Genomic DNA, 22,992 nt, shown 5'->3' with positions numbered 1-22,992 from the left:
TTTCACGTTTTGCTGAGTGATTGCTGCAAGAGGCTCGGCTTCTACCTACTTGGTAAAGTAATCGATTCCTACCACCAAAAACTTCATTTGTCTGGTTCCCACGGGGAAGGGACCTAGGATATCCAGTCCCTACTGTGCAAAGGGCCACGGGGCCATCATTGGGGTCTGGTACTCTGACGGCCGTCTAGGTACACTGCTATAGCACTGACACTGGTCACATACCTTGACATAGGCTTTAGCATTCGCCTGCATTGTAGGCCAATAGTAGCCAGCACGGACGATCTTATGGACAAGTGATCTCGCCCCTGAATGATTTCCACATGCTCCTTCATGGACTTCCCTCAAAACATAATTTAACTCGTCAGGAGCCAAGCACCTTAAATAAGGTTGAGAAAAACCTCGCTTGTACAGCACTTCATTTATGAGGACGTACTTGGCTGCCCTGACCCTCAACTTCCTAGCTTCATCTTTGTCCTCTAGAAGCCTTCCATCTTTAAGATAAATTACTATTGGACTCATCCAATTTTCTCCTCCTCCTATCTGCTGTATGTCAGGAATGTCTATGCTTGGCATATACTGGACGTTAACATACTCGTCCGTAACTCCTGCCGAAGCTGCTTTTGCTAAGGCATCCGCCTCCATATTTTCCTTCCTAGGGAGTTGAACAAAACTTATCGCTGAAAACTTTCATGCGAGTCGTTTCACTCTGCTGAGGTATTTCTTCATCCGGTCCTCCTTAGTATCACACATTCCATTTACTTGGTTGATGACTAGCTGAGAATCTCCTTTGATTGTTGTCGACTCTGCCCCTAAGGACTTACCCAATTCCAATCCCTTGAGCAGTGCTTCAAACTCAGCCTCATTGTTAGTGGTTTGATACTGTAGACGGGTCGCGTACTCCAGCTTGTCACCCTCGGGGGACTTCAGTATAACTCCAATCCCTCCTGCATACAGTGTGGACGATCCGTCTACATTAATCACCCACCTTTGAATTCCTTCGTCCTTGTTAAGGTCGTCCTGGCTGGGGGTGAACTCTGCGATGAAATCTACTAATACATGCGCCTTTATCGCACTCCTTGGGAGGTATCTGATATCAAACTTGCTAAGCTCAACAGCCCACTGTACTAGCCGTCCAGTAGCTTCCAACTTGTTCATTTCCTTCTTTATGGGATGGTCTGTTAGGACGTTGATGATGTGAGCCTGAAAATAATGCCTCAGCTTCCTGGAAGCAGTGATCAATGCAAAGGCTAGTTTCTCCATCATCGGGTATCATCTTCTGCTCCTCTCATTGCACGGCTTGTGTAATAGACCGATTTCTGGATTCTCCCCTCTTCTCTAACCAAAGCTGAGCTTACTGCGTGTGGGGACACTGCCAAGTATAAATACAGCTCTTCTCCAGGTACAGACGGACTCAGCAGCGACGCTGTCATGAGATATGTCTTCAAGTCTTGGAAGGCCCTTTGACACTCGTCCGTCCACTCAAATGCCTTCCTAAGGACTTTAAAGAAAGGCAAACACTTATCAGTAGCTTTCGAGACAAACCTGTTAAGGGCGGCGACCCGTCCAGTAAGAAACTGGACCTCCTTGATATTTTTTGGTGGTTCCATATTCAGTATCTCCTGGATTTTGTCCGGATTTGCTTCAATTCCTCTGTGCGACACCATGAACCCCAAAAATTTCCCCGATGAAACTTCGAAAGCACACTTGCCTGGATTTAATTTCATGTTGTACCGCCGCAATGTATCAAAAGTCTCTTGAAGGTCGTCTAGATGATTATCCTCGTCCTGGATTTTTACCAGCATGTCGTCTACATAAACCTCTACATTTCGCCCGATTTGAGGACAGAACATATGGTTAACCAGCCTTTGGTAAGTCGCCCCTGCGTTCTTCAAACCAAAGGGAATTACCTTGTAGCAATACAACCCTTGGCTTGTAATGAATGAGGTCTTCTCTTGATCCGCTTCATCCATCTGTATCTGGTTGTAACCTGAGAAAGCGTCCATGAAGCTAAGCACTCTGTGACCTGCCGTCGAGTCCACCAGCTGGTCAATGTGTGGCAATGGGTAACTATCCTTGGGGAAAGCTTTGTTTAAATCAGTGAAGTCCACGCACATTCGCCACTTGCCGTTAGCTTTCTTGACCATGACCACGTTCGCTAACCAATCTGGATAATAAACTTCTCGGATGAACTCCGCGGCGACCAACTTCTGTACTTCTTCCTTAATGGCATTGTCTCGCTCAAGAGCGAAAATCCTTTTCTTCTAACGCACTAGTTTTGAATAGGGACACACGTTCAGGCTATGGGTAATGACACTCAGATCAATGCCAGGCATGTCCTCATGACTCCATGCAAAGACATTGAGGCTTTTCTTCAGAAACTGAACCAAAGCGTGCTTTGCCCCCTCTTCCATGCTCGCCCCAATTCTAGTAAACTTCTCAGGCTGGTTCTCGTCCAAAGGGACATCTTCTAATACTTCAGTGGGCTCCGTCGCGATCCTTCTCCCGTCTATACTCTTGCCTGTATATGCTCGTCCATCGCCAGCATAGCTAAGTAGCATTCTCTGGCGGCCAACTGATCTCCTTGTACTTGGCCTACTCCGTGCTCGGTTGGAAATTTAATGGACAAGTGGTAGGTAGAGGTTACCGCCTTCCAGCTATTCAGAGTTGGTCTTCCAATAATTGCATTATATGACGATGCACAATCAACAACAAGAAAATTTACCTCCTTGGTTATCTGCTGTGGATATGTTCCAACGACCATTGGTAATGTGATGGTGCCCACCGGTTGCACCTTCGTTCCTCCAAATCCTACCAACGGCGAATTCACTGGTCGAAGCTGATCTCGTCCTAGCCTCATTTGCTGGAATGCGAGGTAGTAGAGAATGTCTGCAGAACTGCCATTGTCCATCAACACCCTCCTGGTCATGTAGTCAGAAATGAGTAGGGTGATGACTATCGCATCATCGTGTGGGTGGTGAAGTTGTCCTACTTCCTCGTCCGTGAACGTAACGGCCTGCTCGTCTACTTCCCTCGTCCTAGGAGGTCGTCCGGACAGCTGGATGTTCTGCACCACCTTCAGGTATGTCTTCCTTGACTTGGATGACTGCGCTGTCAAGTTTCCTCCTATAATTACCCTTATTTCTCCTAGTAGGGGACGTGATGATTCTTCCACCTTGGCTTTCATTTTCTCATCTCTTTGGTCTCGTCCAAGGAAGTTCCTAAGTTTTCCTTGTCTAATGAGATTCTCTATCTGCTGCTTCAAGCCAAAGCACTCATCCGTATCATGCCCGTGGTCTCTGTGAAAGCGGCAGTACTTGCTCCTATTACGCTTGTTAGGGTCTCCTTTCATTTTATCCGGCCACTTCAAGGACGGATCATCCTTGATCTGCATAAGAACCTACTCTAGCGGCATAGTCAGGGGCGTGTATTGCTGATTCCTCGTGGAGGAACTCGCCTTCTTACCATCCTTATCTTTCCTCTCGTCTACCCGAGCTTTCTTTGGACGAGGTCCCTAATCTGAATAACGATGGTGACCCGCTTCCGAGCGTTCTGCCCTTTTTCTTTTCTTGGCTATGATAGCGTCCTCAGCATTCATAAAATTCTGGGCCGAATGGACGAGCTTGGCCATAGTCTGTGGTTCCTGCTCGTAGAGCTTATGAATGAACAAGTTAGAATTGACCCCATTGTGGAAAGCGGCCAGCAATAACTTGTCATCCATCTCGTCCACCGTCAAGGCCTCCCTATTAAACCGGGTGATAAAGGATCGCAAACTCTCATTTTCCCCTTACTTTATAGTCAGCAGACTAGAAGAGGAACGCTTGTGGCGCTGTCCTCCAATGAAATTATTGACAAACAACTTACTCAACTCTTCAAATGATCCCACCGAGTTTGGGGGTATTTTACTGAACCACACCCGCGCTGGTCCCTTAAGTGTGGTGGAGAAAGCTCTACACATAATCTCGTCCGAGACCCCTTGAAGGTACATGGTCGTCTTGAAAGTAGCAATGTGATCGCACGGGTCGCAATTTCCATCATACGAATCCAAAGAAGGCATTTTAAATTTTGGAGGTAGGGGGTGACTGTTGAAGGAAGCCGTGAAAGGGGAGTCCGTTCGGTGAACCATATCATCCACTGGGTTCGCCCGCCTCATGTTTTCCCTCATCTCATCCATGGCTTTTCTCATCTAGTCCATCTCTTTTTCCAAGTGTGGCACTCTTCTTGAAGCGGTACCCCTTGTCCGATTTTCGAACTCAATATTTTCTCCTCCACCTTCCTAACTCGGTGCCCGTTCATCCGCGTGCCCATCTTGGCGCTGCCTTCTGAGGTTGATCTCCCTATTCAACTCCTGATTCTGACGTGTCAGTTCTGCCATAGCGGCAGCCATGGATTGTATATGTTGAATAGAAGGCGGTTGCATGACAGGCGCTGACCTGCGATCGCGAAAGGGGTTGCTAGAAGCATCCCTACTCTCCTGGTGGCCTGGGCTAGTAGCCCTTGATCTTGTTCGAACCATTTAGCCTTTTGTCTGGGAAAGGTTAATCCTTGACAACAAAGACACAGTCGAATGAAAAGAACAGTGAACAGTGCTCGTTTGTTTTTTTTTGTTCCCACAGACGGCGCCAACTGATGATGCAAAGAAAATCAGTAGGCTGGATGCTTCAGACTTGAAAGGACCACTTGCTTTCTTGATGGCCTGAAAGACAAAGAAAAGCGATCAAAGGTGACCGGGATTGCCGGCCAAGAACCCTCCGATGGCAAAGTTAGTTTTCTCCCTGTATTTTTGGAATTCCAACTTTTTGGGAATCGTAAAAACGTACCTTTCATTGGTCTGAACGGGTGTTTATATAGTGTTCTAGGAGCAGTTATTGGAATTGTAACCTCTCCTAGATTTGAGGAGGTCGGGGGTTCATGGATAACTCCTACAACCGTTTAGGAGTTATATCTTCTCATAAAACGGTCACCGGAAGTTACGCGTAAGTCACGGAGTGGTAAAATGTTCTTAGTAATTCCCAAGTGTAAAGGTCTCGTCCAAGGGTCTTCATGTGGACCAATTCCTTCAAGACGGGGGTGTGCGCCTCCCTTGGACGAATGATGTAGGTTTGTTTTCATCCAGGGACGACCATGCCCATTAGACTCGTCTTGACGCTACCTTCTGGACGGCTGCTGGTGTGATGACCATGGACGGTCTGAGTATCTTCATCCCTATCAATTATCCTTACGATTTTTTTCTTTTGTTTTCTTTTTTTTTTTTACTGTTTTAAATGATCTTTCTTCATGATTTAGCTGTGAAATTTCAAATCCATCTCTCATGTAGATACTTACATGTGTATGTGTGTGTGTGAGAGAGATATAAAGACTCATGGTCAAATCCATTAAAGCATATTACATGTGTATGTGTGTGTCAGAAAAGGCTAGAGAAATAAAGGATTCCACTTGTATTGAGGTATTATTTTTAAAAATAACTTACCAATTACATAGGAACAGCAAAGATCAAGGCTGGATTGAATCCCCAATTACAGCAAAGTACTCTATTTAATCCTGAGTTATAGATGTACTTCTTGTTTTCCATTCTTTTAGCATCCTTTTTTAAATAATGCCAATAAGCTGCTCTTCAATATAGATTTTCCTTGCATGTAGAATAGCATTCCTTTGCCTCCACACTATTAATGATCTCACAGTAGCACTCTTTGCAGTATGGAGCCTCGGATCGATGACAAGCCACAGATCTTGCACCTTGGTCCGCTTGATGAGTCATTGTTAACGCGACAACGATATCATCGATCAGAGGACATTTGGAATGGCGAGATGAAATATCTAGTTCTAACAACCACTTTAATTTTTATGTTGTCTTTGACTTTTAGTTAGCAAGTTCTTTCAAAGTTGTATTTGTAGTTGTAACAACAGCTATAATTTTTATAGATTTTGCAGGACCCAGGCCCACTTACGTGCCGTGGTTGCACTAAGGAGATGGCAAACATTCAGATGGGAGATAATCGGGTGATTGACATTATCAAGTTGCTAAGGCTGGAAGGACTGTTTAGGGCCCCTTCTAGAGAGATAGATCATTGCCTAATATCGGCCCTAGTTGAGCGATGGCAGCCGAAGACTCATACGTTCCATCTTCCACATGGTGAGATGTCAATCACCCTACAAGATGTGAAGCTCATTTTCGGACTTCCTATAGACGGTGAGGTCTTGGTTGGGCCAACTGCTGTGGTGGATGGGGATTGGCGAGATCCGTGCATGGAGTTGCTTGGTTTTACTCCGGCGAATGACAACAAAATTTTGGTGGGGCAAAGAATTCTCATCAGCCGCCTTATTGACGCCATTGCAGCGCCACTGCCTCATGACGCAATGGAGATGCAGATACACCAGTATGCCCAGTGCTATATTTTAGCATTGCTAGGGGATAAGCTTTTCATGGACAAGTCAGGAGCAATGCTCTGTTTCAGGCAGCGAGCAATGCTCTGTTTCTCTATTTTTCCCCCCTCCAAATATGCAGCAAACCAAAAACTGAAATGTGTGCACACACCTGCTGAGAAACAGAGATAGAGAAGCTAGGAATGTAATCCACAAATACTCATTGAGAGGTAGAGAAGTTGAGAATGTAAATGCACTTAAATTACATCAAAAGACGTTCTCAATCGGCACCAAACTATAGAAATTGTTACACTCTTTGCATAACCATAGTTTTACAATGTAAATGCACTCAAATCACAACAAAAGTCAGTCTCAATATATCAACATTCTAAACATGTCCAACCACGCTTAATTTGCAATTCTAACCATACTACTCAAATCACAATCTTCATAGAAGTACATTGGATAGAGAATTATAAGTACATTCAACAAAAACCAAAAAGTTCACATAGAGCCAATACAACGTAGTCACTTTTCCTAAGATCGACGGTCCGCATGACAAAAACGTCGTCCATGGAAGCATGCCTGAAAAATGTAGAGTAATTACGTTAGGAGACAAGATAGTAAACATTAGGTAAACATCGAATGAATAACAATTATTTAACCGATGCATAACTTTTTGCCATCTACCTACCTAGTGTGGAACATGACCGCTTGTGGAAGCGCCACGGGACTGCGGACATTTTTTGCGGTTATGCCCGGAAGCATGACACAGTCCACATGTCTGCTTGGGTTGACTCTCTATTAAATCTGCGTCCTCCCTCCGCCATCCCGGTTCTCGATCCTTATTCCTCACTCCATCCATCTCATTCGTTATTCTTGACTTCACTGGTCGACCTTTGGCCTACAACAATGCTGGATTAGGCAACCACTTTGGCCCCATGGGATCCCTCCACAATGACTGTGACTTAGGAACCACAAATGCATGCTCATAAGTGTTAAGGGCATGGTTCAAACCATAACATGGGTGAATATATGTGGTCAAAATAATATGTAAATAGTCACATACTCTAATTGCATGTGAACACGGGATCCCTATGTTTTGCCATTTCCCACAACTGCATGTTTTTTCCCGTAACTGAACTTCATAACTGTGGTTTCCCCCTCCTGCGCTACACGTGTTGAGTTGGGTAACTACTTGAAATATCAGCTCTTCATTGCTAAATGGCTTGAGATAGTGTTTCTCAGATTTACGCTTATTTCCATCCCACGTGGATAAGGCATATTCACTCCATTTCTTACCCTCTGACAACTCATAATGGTATTCTTTGTGCCGGTCGTGGAAATATTGAACAAGTTTGTTCCAAGTGAATTCAACCAACGTGGCAATAGGAAGGCCCCGTGCACCTTTCAGTACACCATTGAAGCACTCTGATATATTGGTTGTCATTGCCCCAAAACGTCTCCCACCATCGTGTGACTGGGTCCACATATCCACAGACTCGCTCATTAGGTATGTGTATGGAAGATAATCTTGATTCTTTTCCTTACCATCCCTCCCCGTCACCTTCTTCTTCTTCCTAATGGCCTCAAATTCCACCTGCTTAATAGACTCCATTATCGTATCAAATTTAACTACCTGACTAGCATATCCCGCTTTCAACGCTGCTAACTTTAGAGTCGAGTTCTGAAAATGGGTGTTAAAGTTGCTAGCAACATGTCGAAAGCAATATCCATGAAATACCCATGTTTTTCCATCATCCCTTCTAGGCCAGTTTGCAATGGCGTTTTTGATACCGAGATGTCGGTCAGAAATTATGCAAATGCCTTCATCAGGTATCATGTGGCCAATCGTTTCTCTGAGGCACCGTAAAAACCACCTCCAACTGGACCCTGGCTCATAATCCACAACAGCAAAGGAAAGAGGGAATACCTTGTTGTTAGCATCGATTACCATTGCGACCAACAACTCTCCCTGATATTTACCATACAGATGGGTCCCATCAATACTGATAACCGACTTGCAGTATTTGAATCCTGATATGCATGGACCGAAAGACCAAAACACATAATGCAACAATACGGTGTGATCTTCATCGGTGGGTGTGACACGATAGCAAAACTGGGTAGTTGGGTCCTGATCAATATATGCCATTAGCAATTTTTGCAGCATTTGCTAAGACTCTTTCCAATCTCCAAACATAAACGCAATCGCCTTTTGTTTCGCATCTCATACCTTGTAGTAAGAAGGCTTATGGCCATTATATTTCGACTCTATCAGAAATCTGAGATGCTTAATTTGAGTAGTGTGATCCTCACATAACTTGTTATGGATTTCTGCTGCAATAAAATTACAACTCATCATTCTACCATCATTTCGCACCCCAGTTGGTATACACGTGTGAGGACCCACATACACGATGACCATCCATAGTCCGTGGAGATCGGGCTTCATAACTGCGTAGACATACCACTTGCATGACTCATGCACGCATTTCGCACAAAGATTTTTCGTCGTCGACCTAGTGATCTTAAACTGTTTGTTTTTCTTGAGGGCACAAATTGTTAATACGCGCTTCACCTCCACTTTATTGGCAAAAGTCAACCCTTTGCACAAATTCATCCCCTCTCTTCAAGTAGACACAAATGGCATCTCAATATGTGAAGGATTAACCATATTTTCCCAAGTATTTGCAAAGAATGACAACGCAGGAGGTGCATAGGCAGGGATTGTGTTCGTAATGTTTTGGACACTAATAACATTGTCTACATCAGGTTCACTACCGTCCAATGTCTAATCGTCATCAATGTCCCTCTCAAAGTCCTCAAAGTCCCGAAACTCCCCTCTGTCAATCATGTCTTTATACTCATCTTTATCGACAAAATCTTCACCATTAATGGCAAGATTCTCATCAACATATTCGTCATCATCATCGTTATCATCATTGTTAACGGCAGTAGTCTCATCAACTTTGTCATCATCATCGTCATCATCATTGTTAACGGCAGTAGTCTCATCAACATAGTCGTCGTCATCATCATCATCATCATCATCATCACCATCGGCATGAACATCATCATCCTCTACATATGTAGAATACTCATATTGAGCATCCGGAATCGTAACTTGTAAGCTTGTGGTTGTTTGTTGGATATCCTCTTGCCATACTGCACGTGGCTCCAACTGTATGTACAACTCAATGTTAGTTACTCTAGCTATACTCTCCAACTTGTCAAACATGATCTTTACATGTTTGTCTGTTTCTATTACCATATACTTGTAATTAATCTGGTGCTTCAGGATTTCATTTGGCATACGATAAGTAATTTGTATGTTGTGCACATCAGGATTCTCACACAACTCTTCCATGACAAACATCTTTAATTCGTCAAGGGTCTTCAATCTACGATCAATTTAGGTATAATAGGTTTTTATACCCGGCCCCTCAAATGGCAATCCCTTGTTCGCATTGGCATTCTTAAGCGGACCACCGTGGTATAGGATTATAACAATTTCAGGCATTATGAACATGTTCAAGTCAAGTACTATGTTAGTTAAATCACATAGTCGTAAAGTGGGGGAAAAAAGTAACGTGATCTTAAGGCTGAACATATTCAAGCCAGATTATAGAGTGCCCCATTGCCCATTAATATCTAAAGGCCAAGATGTAAACCTTCTAATCCTAGTGGATGGAGAGACGGAATTATCTATTACTCCATTGTGTGGTGACCTATAATGCCTAAAAGGGTTCTAAAAGAATTAGGTGGGTGGAGGAGCATGATTACATACCCATCCATTACATTCATTCACTACCCATTTCATACCCAAAACAATGATAAATAAAGTCAAAAAAACTTGTAAGATCATGATAAAAATAAAAACCTAGAAATGATGAATAAAATTTTGATAACAAAAACTATGCAAATAAATACTCAAAAAATTAACACTAACAAAACAAAGTTCTATAATTCACAATATTGGTAAATTAACTAAGTTATGTTAACTATCTACAAACTAAATAGTCAAACTCTTTAACCCACACCCATAGACAACATACCCAACTACAATGACAATCAAATTATGCAAACCCTTACCTGAGATATAAATTTGCTGAAAGGGAAGAGCAGTGAGAGTGAACAATGTGGTTTTGTGAGAGTGAGAGGCAATGTGGTGTGAGAGTTATGGGTGAGTGAGAGTTAGTGAGGGTGAGAGTTAGTGAGGCTGAGAGACTACTGAGGATGCTCTGTTTTTGGGTTTCTCTGTGAGCGTGTGTTATATAATATGGGCTAAGTGTTGAGTTTTTATTATTTTGTCCAGTGGAACTCGAGTCTTATAGACTCGAGTTCTACGCGTTGATAAGAACTTTTTGCCTAAGAAAATCGAGTCTTAAAGACTCGATTTTTATTTTGCGCAAAACGAGTTTTTAAGACTCGAGATTTAGGTGGCATTTTTGTCCATCTCAGCGAGCACAAAGCGAGTCTTTGAGACTCGAGTTTTAATGTGGATCTCGAGTTTCAAAAACTCAAAATGTTAGTTTCCTTTATTCTTTCAAACGTTGCCTAACTTACTACATAGATGCCCCTCACACCGCTAGTATGCACATTCCCCCCATTAGCCTTCTCTTAAGATTTGAATAAATTTGAACAAACCAGCCGAGACGTATATTTATTTTAAGTATATATTTATAGGATTGCATGTCTGGAACCTAGGGTTTTTGCTTGGTATCCAATTTAATAGTTTTATTTTTGCCTATTTTGGCCTACTTGCGACGCAAGTAGTTTTACTTGTGGAAAAGTTTTTTTTTTTTCCTTACAACATAAATATTTTCCTCCAAAATCCTAGAATTTTTTGTTTATTCTCTTCTAGGTCTCCTCCGTTTTTGCACAAATCAACACAAAATAGGTGTCGCCAATTTTTTCATTCAATACCAGAAAGTCCTTCCTTTTTTTTTCTTTTCTTTTTTTTTTCCCCCAAAAAACTGTTGCCCGAAAATCCTATTTCATTGAACACCAAAGTCCAAACATGCATCTGATCTGATACCACGCTTTGGATATTACTGTTTGCGTGTTCCTAACGTATCCTCGCTAAAAATAATTAATTATGCATCATTTTTTTTTATAAAAATTATACATCATTTTCTCTCTTTTTTTATAGGAAAAAATTATACATCATTGAATAGCCAGTAATTCACTTAATTATCTATTACTGTTTTTTAATAATAATAATAATAATAATAATTAATTGATATACGTATCTGTGTTTATGTTCCTGCTTCCAAGCATATAAGTATCAAAAACTCTAATGGGTTCCACCAATACCCAATAGAGTTTACAATTCTAGAATTGGATTTGAATCCCACCACAATCCTACCAGTTACCGCTCAAATTTGTCATAGAAACAGTTACAGAGTCACCAATTACATACTCATGGCACCAAATTTGTCACGGAATTAAAGGTAATTGCAAACATTTTACAAAATTATTTAAATTATTAACCCAAATTCTTACTCCAAATTCAAAATGCATTCCATTTGAAATTCCAATTCAATGATACGCTTGAATCCTTGATTGAATTTTAGATTCCCAAAAGTTCCAAATTCTAAGACAAATTACCATTCACGAAAGACAATTAATTGAAATCTAAAACTAGAAACCAAAATTACATTACCATTTCAAACAAGCTTTACACAACAAAAAGCTACTTCATTACGAAGCTATCATACCCATAACCCATTAAAAGAAACAAATCCAACAACAACTCCAGTTTCACAACTACCAACTACATACCCAAAGAGACACTAAAATTCCTGAGAGGCAAACCCAAAATATCATCACCCTTTCCTTTCCCAGCCTTCTTGGGCAACATAGTCTGGTGAATATTAGGAAAAACACCACCATTAGCAATAGTCACAGACCCCATAAGCTTGCTCAACTCCCTCCTCGTTCCTCACAGCAAGCTGAATATGCCTTAGAATAATCGGTGGGTCAAAAGCAAGGAGAGTTCACCAGGAGAGAGAGAGAGAGAGAGAGAATCTATTGTAGTTTGTCACATGAATACTAGTGAATATTATGCAGGAGGTTAGTGAAACTGAGTCACTAACTATGACAAAGGCATATAAAATTAAATCACATTTGAATTCAATCATTAGCTTCTTACATGACCGACTTGGTTTATATTTAACGATAGATACTTTCTCCTTGTCCACATTAGGGTGGTACCAATAGCAACTGGACAACTCCATGTAAGTTCTTTGAATCTGTTTTGAAAAGCATCAATAGGTGTAGGTGGCTTTGGGTGCTAACACAGTGAGAACGGTGTCTATCTATTTAAGTTTTTATAAGCTCAGTATATATCCATCCATGTGTGTGTGTGTGTGTATATATATATATATATATATAGGTATTGATATAAATTAAAAAGAGCTATGGTTTTTTTAAAGGCTCTTAATTCCGCACACAAAACTGTATAATGTCTTAAATTCCATACACAAAAGCTTATATCAAGATTTACACTACTTATGCTACAGGATTTATCAATGTAACCCTCCTAATTCTAACATTATATTAGTCACATATCAACTTCTGCAAGAACTAGCTGACTGGTGAACGGGCTGACTTAATGCTAATGATAACTAAAGTCAGTCAAGCACAATAAGATAAGAATAAGCCGACCACCCAACTTCACAATGGCATTTACAATTATAGTTATCCCCTTATTGAAGTGTTCTCCAAACCATCATACTAACTTAAGTACTGCCACAGCCATCAAAGCCGCTGCTCTGAAGTAAATCTCACGCATACTTTTGTCCACTTGCCTCACCATTTCCTCTTCCTTCAAACCCAACTTGCTTGCATTCTTACTAATATACACAATTGTGTCTCTCAATTTATTCACCGCCCATGAGAGCCAAACCAGCCCAAAACCAACACCAGTGCTAAAGAGCTTAGATGCACAGAAGGGTACCCTCCCACAAGCTACTTTACAGATGACATTGAAAAGTACAGCAAGGCCGGTCCCAGCAATTCCAACAGAAAATTGAGTCAGCAGCTCAGGAAGCTCGGGGCCAGACTTCTTCAGGGAAAGGATTGCCGTTTTCCCATGGTACCTCTTGTGAGCCATTAACGATAGAAGGCACTCACACGCATGGAAGTAGTTCTTCTTGTAGAGGTCCCTCTCTCTGCCTACTTTCCTACTATTCTTCTTCTTTTTTGATGGCTTGACCTTTAATTTCTCGGGACTGTTAAGAATGTGACATGCCATATACATTATATAAAAGGTTAAAATTTAAGCAAGGAATTTCTGGAAAACAGTTGGTGCGTGCCCACCAAAAAGTCAATTAGAACCGAAGATTTTGGATTTGGGAGAAATGTAATATTAAACTAGCATCGGCTTTCTTTTGTTTTTTTAGTGGTGGTAGCAAAAAAAAAATCTCTGTTTTTTATTATATATATATATATATATATAATTTTTTTTTTTGAGAATCTAATTTATAAGTAGATAAATAAATTTGAAAATCAATAGAAGAGTGACCCTATTTTTTAGACAATGTTTTAGTGGAAGTTAGGGTTGTATTTTTACCAGATTGTCCTTTAGTTTTGTCTCTACCTAAACATAGGAATGTAGGGGTATTTTAGAGCAAAAAAAATCCGGTCCAAACAGGGTAAGCCCTTTAAATAATAGTATAGATTAACAGTAGTGAATGCATCAATATGGAAATATGAAATACCATCATCATGAATGCAGACCACTCATGCAGATCCCCCTATATGAGCATTATGTCAACATTAAGATAATGGAGGCCCTACCACCACATGGATCGGGATCTTCTCCATTTGCTTTGCAATGAAAAGGTTCCATTTTATGGTGAAAATTTAATTTTTTTACAAATTTAAACATGTACATAGTGCTATGTCATTTAAAATCATATTCCCCTAGTAAAAAATGATAAAATAATGTAACACCATGTGCATCAATAGATTTGTGAAAATTTAATTTTCACTGTGAAATGATTTCTCTCCATTATAAAACAAATGGAGGGGATCCTAATATCAACCACATAGGAAATCCTCCCCTACTAGGTGACAAGTAGATCCCAAATAACATCTATTGTTGATGTCACTAGGTTAATTTTAATGACGTTCTTCCATGGTTTAAAAAAACAAACAAAATAGAAGAAGGGTTTGAAAAGGAAGTATTCAAATAAGATGAAAATACCCATTTGCAGTTTCATTTTAATTTAAGGAAACAGACATATACGGAGGGCCCACTCCTTTCATAGCCAACATGTTGAGCTTCTATTGGTCATTTGACCACGCTAGATAGAGGTCATAATACCAGATCCAGGACATGATTTCTTCTAGAGTTGAACTTTTGAATTAATTTAGGATCTCCGCCTAGTTTTCTGAACTCACAAAGCCTTGAATCCCTACTACTAAGGTTGGCTACAAAGATTTTTTAAGCCATTGAATTAGCTTCTTACGACCTTTATCTAAAGTGTATTTTCATACCAAAAGCAATCATGACATGTCTCACCACCACCACACAAAGTCTTTCTAGTCTTCCTCTTGCATCAAGGCATTCTCAACTTAAACCAAATCAGTTCAAAGAAATAACTTTGCGGTATTTGTGTGGGAAATCTTTTAGAATATTTTCTTATTTTTTCATACATAATCACTACCCAAGTCAATGTTAAAAACTGAGCAAAATATAAATTTTCAGAAAGTAAACGTTGTCATATACCTCTTCAAAGGAGCTACAGTTATAGCTTGAGGCTTCATAGAAGATCCAGGAACATTGGCCACTGCTTCATAGCTGTCCAATCTTTAAAACAGTGATAACAGCAAATGGTTGGTATAAATATAGATAGAAAATAATAAAGAATATTTGTTGCTGTCAATTTTGAAGCAACATCTTAAGTTCATTGAACAAATTAAAAAGGATATTCAACGTTGTCAATTTTAATGCAACATCTTAAGTTCATCCAATGATATATTCCCTCCATCCTTATTTAAATTTTAAATGTCTCGGTTTCTTTTTTAGAATGTCCCAAATTACATGTTACTTTCTAAAAGTGAAAGTTCTTACTTATTCAATTTCACGTATCATCCCTACCATTTTCTTGTAAAGCAAATAAGATTCATCTTAAAAGCAGTCCCATCTCTAATATAATGTAAGGGACATCTAGGGAGTCGGTATATTTTACCTTTGTATTACTACTCACACCATATCAAAACAAGACATATATTGGGCTGGAGGGAAGTACCAATAGCAAGGAGTTCTGATAGCATATTATTCAGTAAAAAGCCGATATAAACTAGGAGATGTAATAAATCAGGGTTTGGAGAGGAAGGTAGAATGCAAAGAAGTCCCAGACAACTCTGACTTCACAACTCCTAATCAGCGAACATTGATGCAAACTAGAACAGATTCAAGCATGACATAATTCATGCAGTAATTTCCATCATTGAATTTTTTTTATTGGTAAGTTATACACACAACCAGTGGGTCTGGAACCCACAACCTCACCTTCCATACTATTATTATGGGAGGAGGAAGAACCAATTGAACTATTGACAATTTCCATCATTAAACCCATGACCTCACCCTCCCCCTTGAACTTATAAGGGGAAGAGTTTCTAATTGAGCAAGAGCTGAATCACTACTCAGTCATCATATTTCAACAATTTATTCCATTCAACAAGTCATTGGTTTAGCAACATAAAGTGTAATCCCAAAGTTGTGTACATCAAAATTGAAACTCTAATCAATGCCTAATGAGCAAAAGTGGGGTCAGGTCAAAGTCTTTTACAAAATGACAGGAATTAAAACAAAAATCACAATATTCAAGCCAAGTGGTGAGGTTATTATACCAGATGTTGATGATGTCATTATATGAGATCTATCCAATCAAGAGGCTGTCAGGAGATTTAAGAAATCAAATTAATTAATCAATGCCATAAGCTAAACTAACCGAAAATAGTCATCTGATCCAGAAAAATGTTCAAAGAACACTCAAGGTAAAATTTAGTTAGGTACCTTATCCCGAGGGGGGGTGGGGGGTTAAAAGATTGAAGGAACAAGATAACCCTTCACAAAATTTAAACATACAGCTACAGATGAAAATTATGTTATACATGTTATAATTTTTGTTGTATCAAGACAGGTCTAAGCATCCATACCTACTATAGTGTGGAACCAGCATAGGCAGCTGTCCACACTTGGATGAGTTTCTTGATACATAGAACTCGGCAACAACTGAAAGTAGATCATTGACCTCCTTCCCTGTATCTGTGAATATGACTCGTCCATCTGGCTGAACTACAATTTTTGAACTACTGGCCAAATCTCTCACAAAGTCCAGTATAGGCTTTGGGGCATGGAGTTGGCCACTTGGGTAGATAAGAGAAGGACCAAATGGCTGTTGATATGCATCAGTTTTCAATGCTTGTAACCCCATCAGGTCAGACAGTAAAGACACATCTATTCCACTTCTCTCTGCTTCACTTGGTCTGGACATAAGGAACTTCAGGATTTTGTCATGTTTTGTGCATTGCTCAGCAATTCCAAAGCTAAATAGTATTGAGTCTGGGTGGTCATCTGAATTCAAAAAACCAAGGCAATTAAATACATATCCAGCATAATGCAAATATACAGAGAAGCAAAAAAAAGTAATAAGCAGTGTGAATCATTCTGCATGTCATCCTATAAAAAGACGAAAGACGTGTTAAAAGACTATATTACCAACTACCCCCGTTTCCATACCTTTATAATCAACCTCATTTAAAAAATCAGACACACCTTTCTTGATCATAATATATTTAGCTATTTGCTTATCTTTAACCACTGGAGTCATTCCCTTGCTCCACTAGTGCTTATTTTCACACAAACACACATCAACAATTTCAAGCACATGCACAAGAACACTAACCTAGACACAGTCCATATCAGAATCCAATGGTCCAGTTAATACGCCCAAATGAAAAATACAATTAAAAAAAAAAGATTGAGATGCCATCAAAAGACCAGGGAACATTCATAAGTACTATTGGCCTGTTTGGTAGGAGATTTCTAGCAACGTTGTTTGTATTTTTTGGAAATACATGTGGGTGAAAAAATGTGTGAAAATACGTATAATGTTGTCTGAATGCTGCAAACTGTTATTTAAACAACAGTAACAAATGTGCCCTAAATCTCTAAGGTTGCATTTGACACAGATTCTGACAATGAGAAATCTGTCAACAAAGATTGTGATTTTAAAAACAGGATTTCTAGGAAAATTTTATACAAAAAGTAAAAACTAAAAAGGAACAATTTTGTCATCACTGCCACCATAATTGATGATACCATAACAAGAGAGTGATCAACACCAATAACCCTCTTAACATATTCACTAGTGTAAACTAGCAAGAAAGAGGGGTCTCATTATAAGAAGAGAAATAGAATGATGAAGAAATCCATTATCATTAAGACAAAGTTGATAATAACACCTTAAATAAGATGGGAATGACTGAAAAGGGAATGCTGGCAAATTAAATTTGCTTTAAGGTATAAATTGAAAGATATTCTACCTTCAGAATTTGATGGAAGGAGGTCTACCAAACATGTTCCTTTTACATGCTACCACTAAATGAGAAATTAGATAATGCAGTCAAAGGAGAAATGAAACCGATAGAAAGCACAATTTACTAGTTTCATTCATACATCTTCAAACATCCCTTGATTAAACTATACTACTACAAAGAGGGTAGCCAAACTTGGTCTCATCTTTTGAATTTTATCTCTACTAAAAATAAATAAATAAGGATGTTAAAATTATATAATAAAAAAAAATTTAAATACAAGAATTTATAAACAACAAATTCATCTCCTACATTTTTGCTTTGTTGTTTATCACTTAACTTCCCACTATCTCCTTCTTCACAATAAACTCCAAATCTTTGTCAATTTCCTACCAAATCAAATAATTTCCTTCCTTTTCTTCCCACCATACGTTCATACTTTTAAAGTATGAAAATTCACTTGAAAAAGGGGGGAGTGATAATTTAAAAGGATTATGTCAATAAAGGGCAATGATCTTCACTTCTCAAAAAAAAATAAAGGGCAACGATCTTCAAACAACAATTGCATCTAATATATATCTGCAAACCTTGTACGTCAATGAGCACAGGCCTTTTAACTGTCGAGTCAATATGGACAAACTGATTAGACTCAGATGACCCACTTATGGATTTCCATGGATCCTCACACTGATGTGGCCTCAAAGTAAGTGATCTTGATCTAATTAACTCGTGTCTAACTCCACAACTTGGCAAAAGAGGTTGAGAATCCTGCTTTGAAACATGACAAAAAAAAAGTTCAGTTTTCAAAGCAAACAACCAACTATGGGACAGGATCATTTTGTAGTTTCATTTACTAACCAGGCTGTTAAAAGCAAACATGTCAATGCAACCATCAAGCAAATACTAAATGGAGCAACCACAAAAACTTTTTGTCCTAGTAAATGAACCACAACAACTAGGACCTAGATATTGTATATAATGGCAATAACAAACAAAACAACTGAAGACATGGAATTCCAAATGAAAATAATTAATGTAACAAGACAAGAATAGCAATTTAGTTAAAACTCAAGATCTCAGATTTCAAAACTACTAACAACCAAATGATAGATAGTCAGGCATTAAGCAATATGAAACCAACTTTTAAGAACACCAGATTCCGGTAGCATAGTTCACATAAGTGGGAGGGGGGTGGGGGAGCTTCTCTCTTCATGTTAGTACTAAATAAGTGAATTATATGTGAAATAGGAGTTCTTAAATCATCAAAAATGAATACTTAACCAGCTATTAATTATCTCACTTATAATTTAACCATGTGAATTGACAGTTCCACACAAGCTACTAGCATAATAAGACCATGAAAGTAATTGATTCTCCAGTTGTCTTAAAATTAAGTTAACAATAAACTTTAATTAGCATCGAATGCACTAAAGCATGTGCTCTATTGAAATTGTTATTTGAACATCCATCAAAAACGCATACCACAAAGAAACAAAAAAATTAAGTTATAAATATACACTTGGGCCAGTTATTACTATTTATTCTCAAGCATGTGAAAGCTATTGATCAATTCGAAATAAATCGGTACAAAAGACTCAAGCAGGATCCCATTAAAATTCAAAAGTCAAAACCAGCAAACTGTCGTATAGGTATACAACCTAAACCACTTGAAGATCTAAAACCCAGTAAATTTCACATAGAATTGCAACATATATATAAGCCCAATAAGCCAAGCTCTACTCTGAACATACATAAAACATATCAAACAATCATTAAAACATTAATCCCAAGAAAACCCTCTTAGTATTAGCACATATTTCAATAACCCAGATCCCCAAACCCATTAAAATCAACTAATAAGCATGCTAATCAGCCAATTCCTACTGCCACTACAATAAACCCAGTATCAAATAAGTAACATAGCAAACAAACCCAGAAACATATAATTAAGATTAAAAATAAAACTTGCGCTTTACCTTAAAGACTCTGCTTTGTTCTTGGTGCAAAACAAGCCCAGAAGGGTACCCATGAGAAGCCATAAGACAAAGCTCAACAACCATACCTAAGCGAAACCCAGTTCAGAAAACAAGTTCCTGAAACCAAATCTCTCCCCTTATGTGCCTTTCTCACACGTCCATAAACTTATCCATCCCCTAGGCCTCAATATGACAAATCACAACTTGGTCTTTTGGGTGGCAGTCAAAATTATAAAACAGATAATAATAAAAAATGTAAAAGATTGGATTTTTCTGATCCAATAATTTGATCAAGAATTTTCTGAACTTAGAATCTGTGCCACACACGGCCTTAGAGTCTAGATTACAGGTTGGACTACCACAAGTGGACATTTTAAAGTTACGTCTTAGTACTTTGTAGTTTTGTTTCTTCTTGGACTCTACGAATTGAGAGCTTTTCTTGAGTTTTCCTCGGTGGTCCTTACTTACTCCAGGATTTGCCTCATCTTGACCGTTGGATAAGTCATTGTGGGGCCACCTATGAATAGAGTAATTTAGGGCTGTTTGGTTTGTATTTTCAAACAACAATTTTCAGTTTTTAAACAATTTTACACGTATTTTTACACACTTTTTCATCAACACGTATTTCCACAAATGTTTTTAAACAATAATTTTCAGTTTTTAAATACATGTACCAAACGGACCTTTAACCTCAGTTTGGACCGACTGAAAAATTAAAATTATTTTACTATTCAGCTTACTTTTGCTACTATTTATGGGCTTTATTGCACTTTTTGTACTATTTATAGGTCCCACTATACTATTTTAACTAACTTTTACCTTTATCTACAAGAGAAATGATATGTCCACAACATTTTCACAACAGTTTTACAACAAATCTTAAATGGTAGGTTGTTACTAGTTGTTATTGTTGGGGTAAAATAGTAATCCTAGTGTTAGTTTTAAATTTGAACCAACAACAACTAACCACCTGTGATTTGTTGTAAAAATGTTGTGAACGTAACATCTCTCTTATCTACAATACTTTCAGTAATAAGTTTTCAGTTTCAGCAAAATAAGTAGTATCCAAACAAATTAGTGTGTGTTTGGCTCTAGCTTAAAAAGTCAGCTTATTTTACTATTCAGCTTATTTTTTATACTGTTCATGGCCCCACTATATTTTTTAATATTATTCATGGGTCTCACTGTACTATTGCAACTAATTTTTACTTTTATCTATAGTAATTTTAGCAAAAAAAATTCAATTTTAGCAAAATAAGCGAATCTCAAAAGGACCCTTATTTTTTTTTTTTTTTTTTTTTGGAAAGAGATTTTATATATAAGACTAACTATTGTTTGACATGATTAATTTTAGTAATTTATTTTACTATTTAGTTTATTTTTGCTATTTTTTATGGGTCCTATTGCACTTTTTGGTACTATTCATAGGTTCCACTATACTATTTTCAACTAATTTTTACTTTTATCTATAATACTTTCAGTAAAAAAATTTCAATTTCAACAAAATAAACAGATCCTCTCTAAAATGAATAGAGATTTATTAGCAGTATACTCCAATACAACAATTTTCATAACCATTTTTCCAACTGTTCGGTAAATTCTGTTTTTTAATAACATAATAATGTATAAGATCCAATGTTTTAAAAACCGGACCAGACCGGCCGGTCCGACCGGTTCAAACGGGAAAATCAGTGCAGTCCAGTCCGGTTAAATGTCTCAAAACCAATCAACAACCGGAAAAAACCGGTCAAAAACCGAAAATTTTGAAAAAACAGTTTGATTCTCGGTTCGGTTTTTAAAACCATGATAAGATCATCACTATAACACTATTGATTCATTGAACTTACTTTAAAAGTTTTTTTTTTTTTTGGAGAAATACTTTTATAGTTTTATACTTTTACTAGACCAATTACAATATATAATCTATGAAAAAGTTTATGAAATTTATTACTATATATTTAGACTGATTGAGTGATCGATTAATGGGAAAGCTAGCACGTGATTCATAAACACTGAAATAGTAAACTAAAAAAAAATCTATGAGGTTTTTTCAAAGGAGTGGCCAAGATTGTGACATGTGGCCCTGCTTTCAGCTTGGAGGCTTATTAATTTCAGATGGATTTTTTTTTCCAATGAAATTAGAAGTATATGATTTTTTTTTTTTAAGGTGGAATTTAGAGCATATATTACTTTGATTGAGTGATTTTGCAAGCCATGGCTACAACCGTTTGTGAGATAGACCTCCAAGTGAATCACTTCCAGGAAGCCTAGTCAGGCTGCAATAATATATAGCAGCCAATCCTGTTTGTCACGAGATGAATAATTAAACAATTAATCTTTTCTTTTTTTTCTTTTTTTTTTTTTTGCTTATGGGAATACAAATAATCTTTTGTTCACTCCTTGAATGAAAAAAATAATAATAAAATACGGCAGAGTGATTAGTTCAATACTTTTAAGATGTTGAATTTGGAAAATTCAAAGATTTTTTATCATTTTATATTTGTAATAGACCATATAATAAAATTAATAAGTCAATATTACTATTATTACGAGAGGAAGAAATATTATTCATTATACTTTGAGAATAATTAAGAATTATTCATTAAGTTCGGTGTTGAAATGCTTAAATTCATGATGGCTGAGCTGGTATAAGTGGATGATGAGTTGGGATGCGGAAAGTTTCAGCTAAATATTAACATGGTACTATTATTAATATTTCGATGTGATATGTTGATGTAGAATAGGAATTTTAGGTCTGTACTTTTCAATACTATTTTAAAAAAAATTTGTTTTAAGATTTTTTTTTTTTTTTTTTTTTTTTTGGAGAAACTGTATTTAAGAATTTCAATATAACATAATATTTTCCTTTTAGAGGCTCTTGACATGAGAAAATCTTATAAAATTGATAGGGCTATAAATGAACTGAGCCGATTATGAATAACTCGGGCTCAGCTCGATAAAAAGCTTGTTCATGTTTGTTTGTTTATAAATAAACTAAGTTTGAGCCTTAGTTTTAAGCTTGTTTAATAAACAAGCCGAGCCTAAGCAAAAAAATTTGTTCGTGAACAAGCTTGTAAGTTAATAAGCTTGATACACA

At 38.0% G+C, this 22,992-nt stretch overlaps 1 protein-coding gene across 2 annotated transcripts; it reads right to left on the bottom strand.

The window, feature by feature from the left end:
• Window positions 1-12,944: 12,944 nt before the first annotated feature.
• LOC142613008 (uncharacterized) lies at window positions 12,945-20,270 on the bottom strand. Of its 2 annotated transcripts, none has more exons than XM_075785188.1 (5): window positions 19,896-20,270; window positions 18,507-18,687; window positions 16,540-16,957; window positions 15,101-15,181; window positions 12,945-13,598 (listed from the first exon to the last, which is right to left on the bottom strand). In XM_075785188.1, the coding sequence occupies exons 1-5, from the start codon at window positions 19,977-19,979 to the stop codon at window positions 13,097-13,099; spliced, it is 1,266 nt and encodes a 421-aa protein (XP_075641303.1). In that variant the 5' UTR covers window positions 19,980-20,270; the 3' UTR covers window positions 12,945-13,096. The 2 variants fall into 2 exon arrangements, with proteins under 2 accessions (XP_075641303.1, XP_075641302.1); XM_075785187.1 differs by having other exon boundaries at window positions 18,507-18,690; window positions 19,896-20,117.
• Window positions 20,271-22,992: the final 2,722 nt, after the last annotated feature.

This window comes from Castanea sativa, chromosome 10 (assembly GCF_040712315.1).
Source record: "Castanea sativa cultivar Marrone di Chiusa Pesio chromosome 10, ASM4071231v1".
NCBI lineage: Eukaryota > Viridiplantae > Streptophyta > Magnoliopsida > Fagales > Fagaceae > Castanea > Castanea sativa.
The sequence above is the reverse complement of the archived record's forward strand: the minus strand, read 5'-3'. Positions and strand labels throughout refer to the sequence as shown.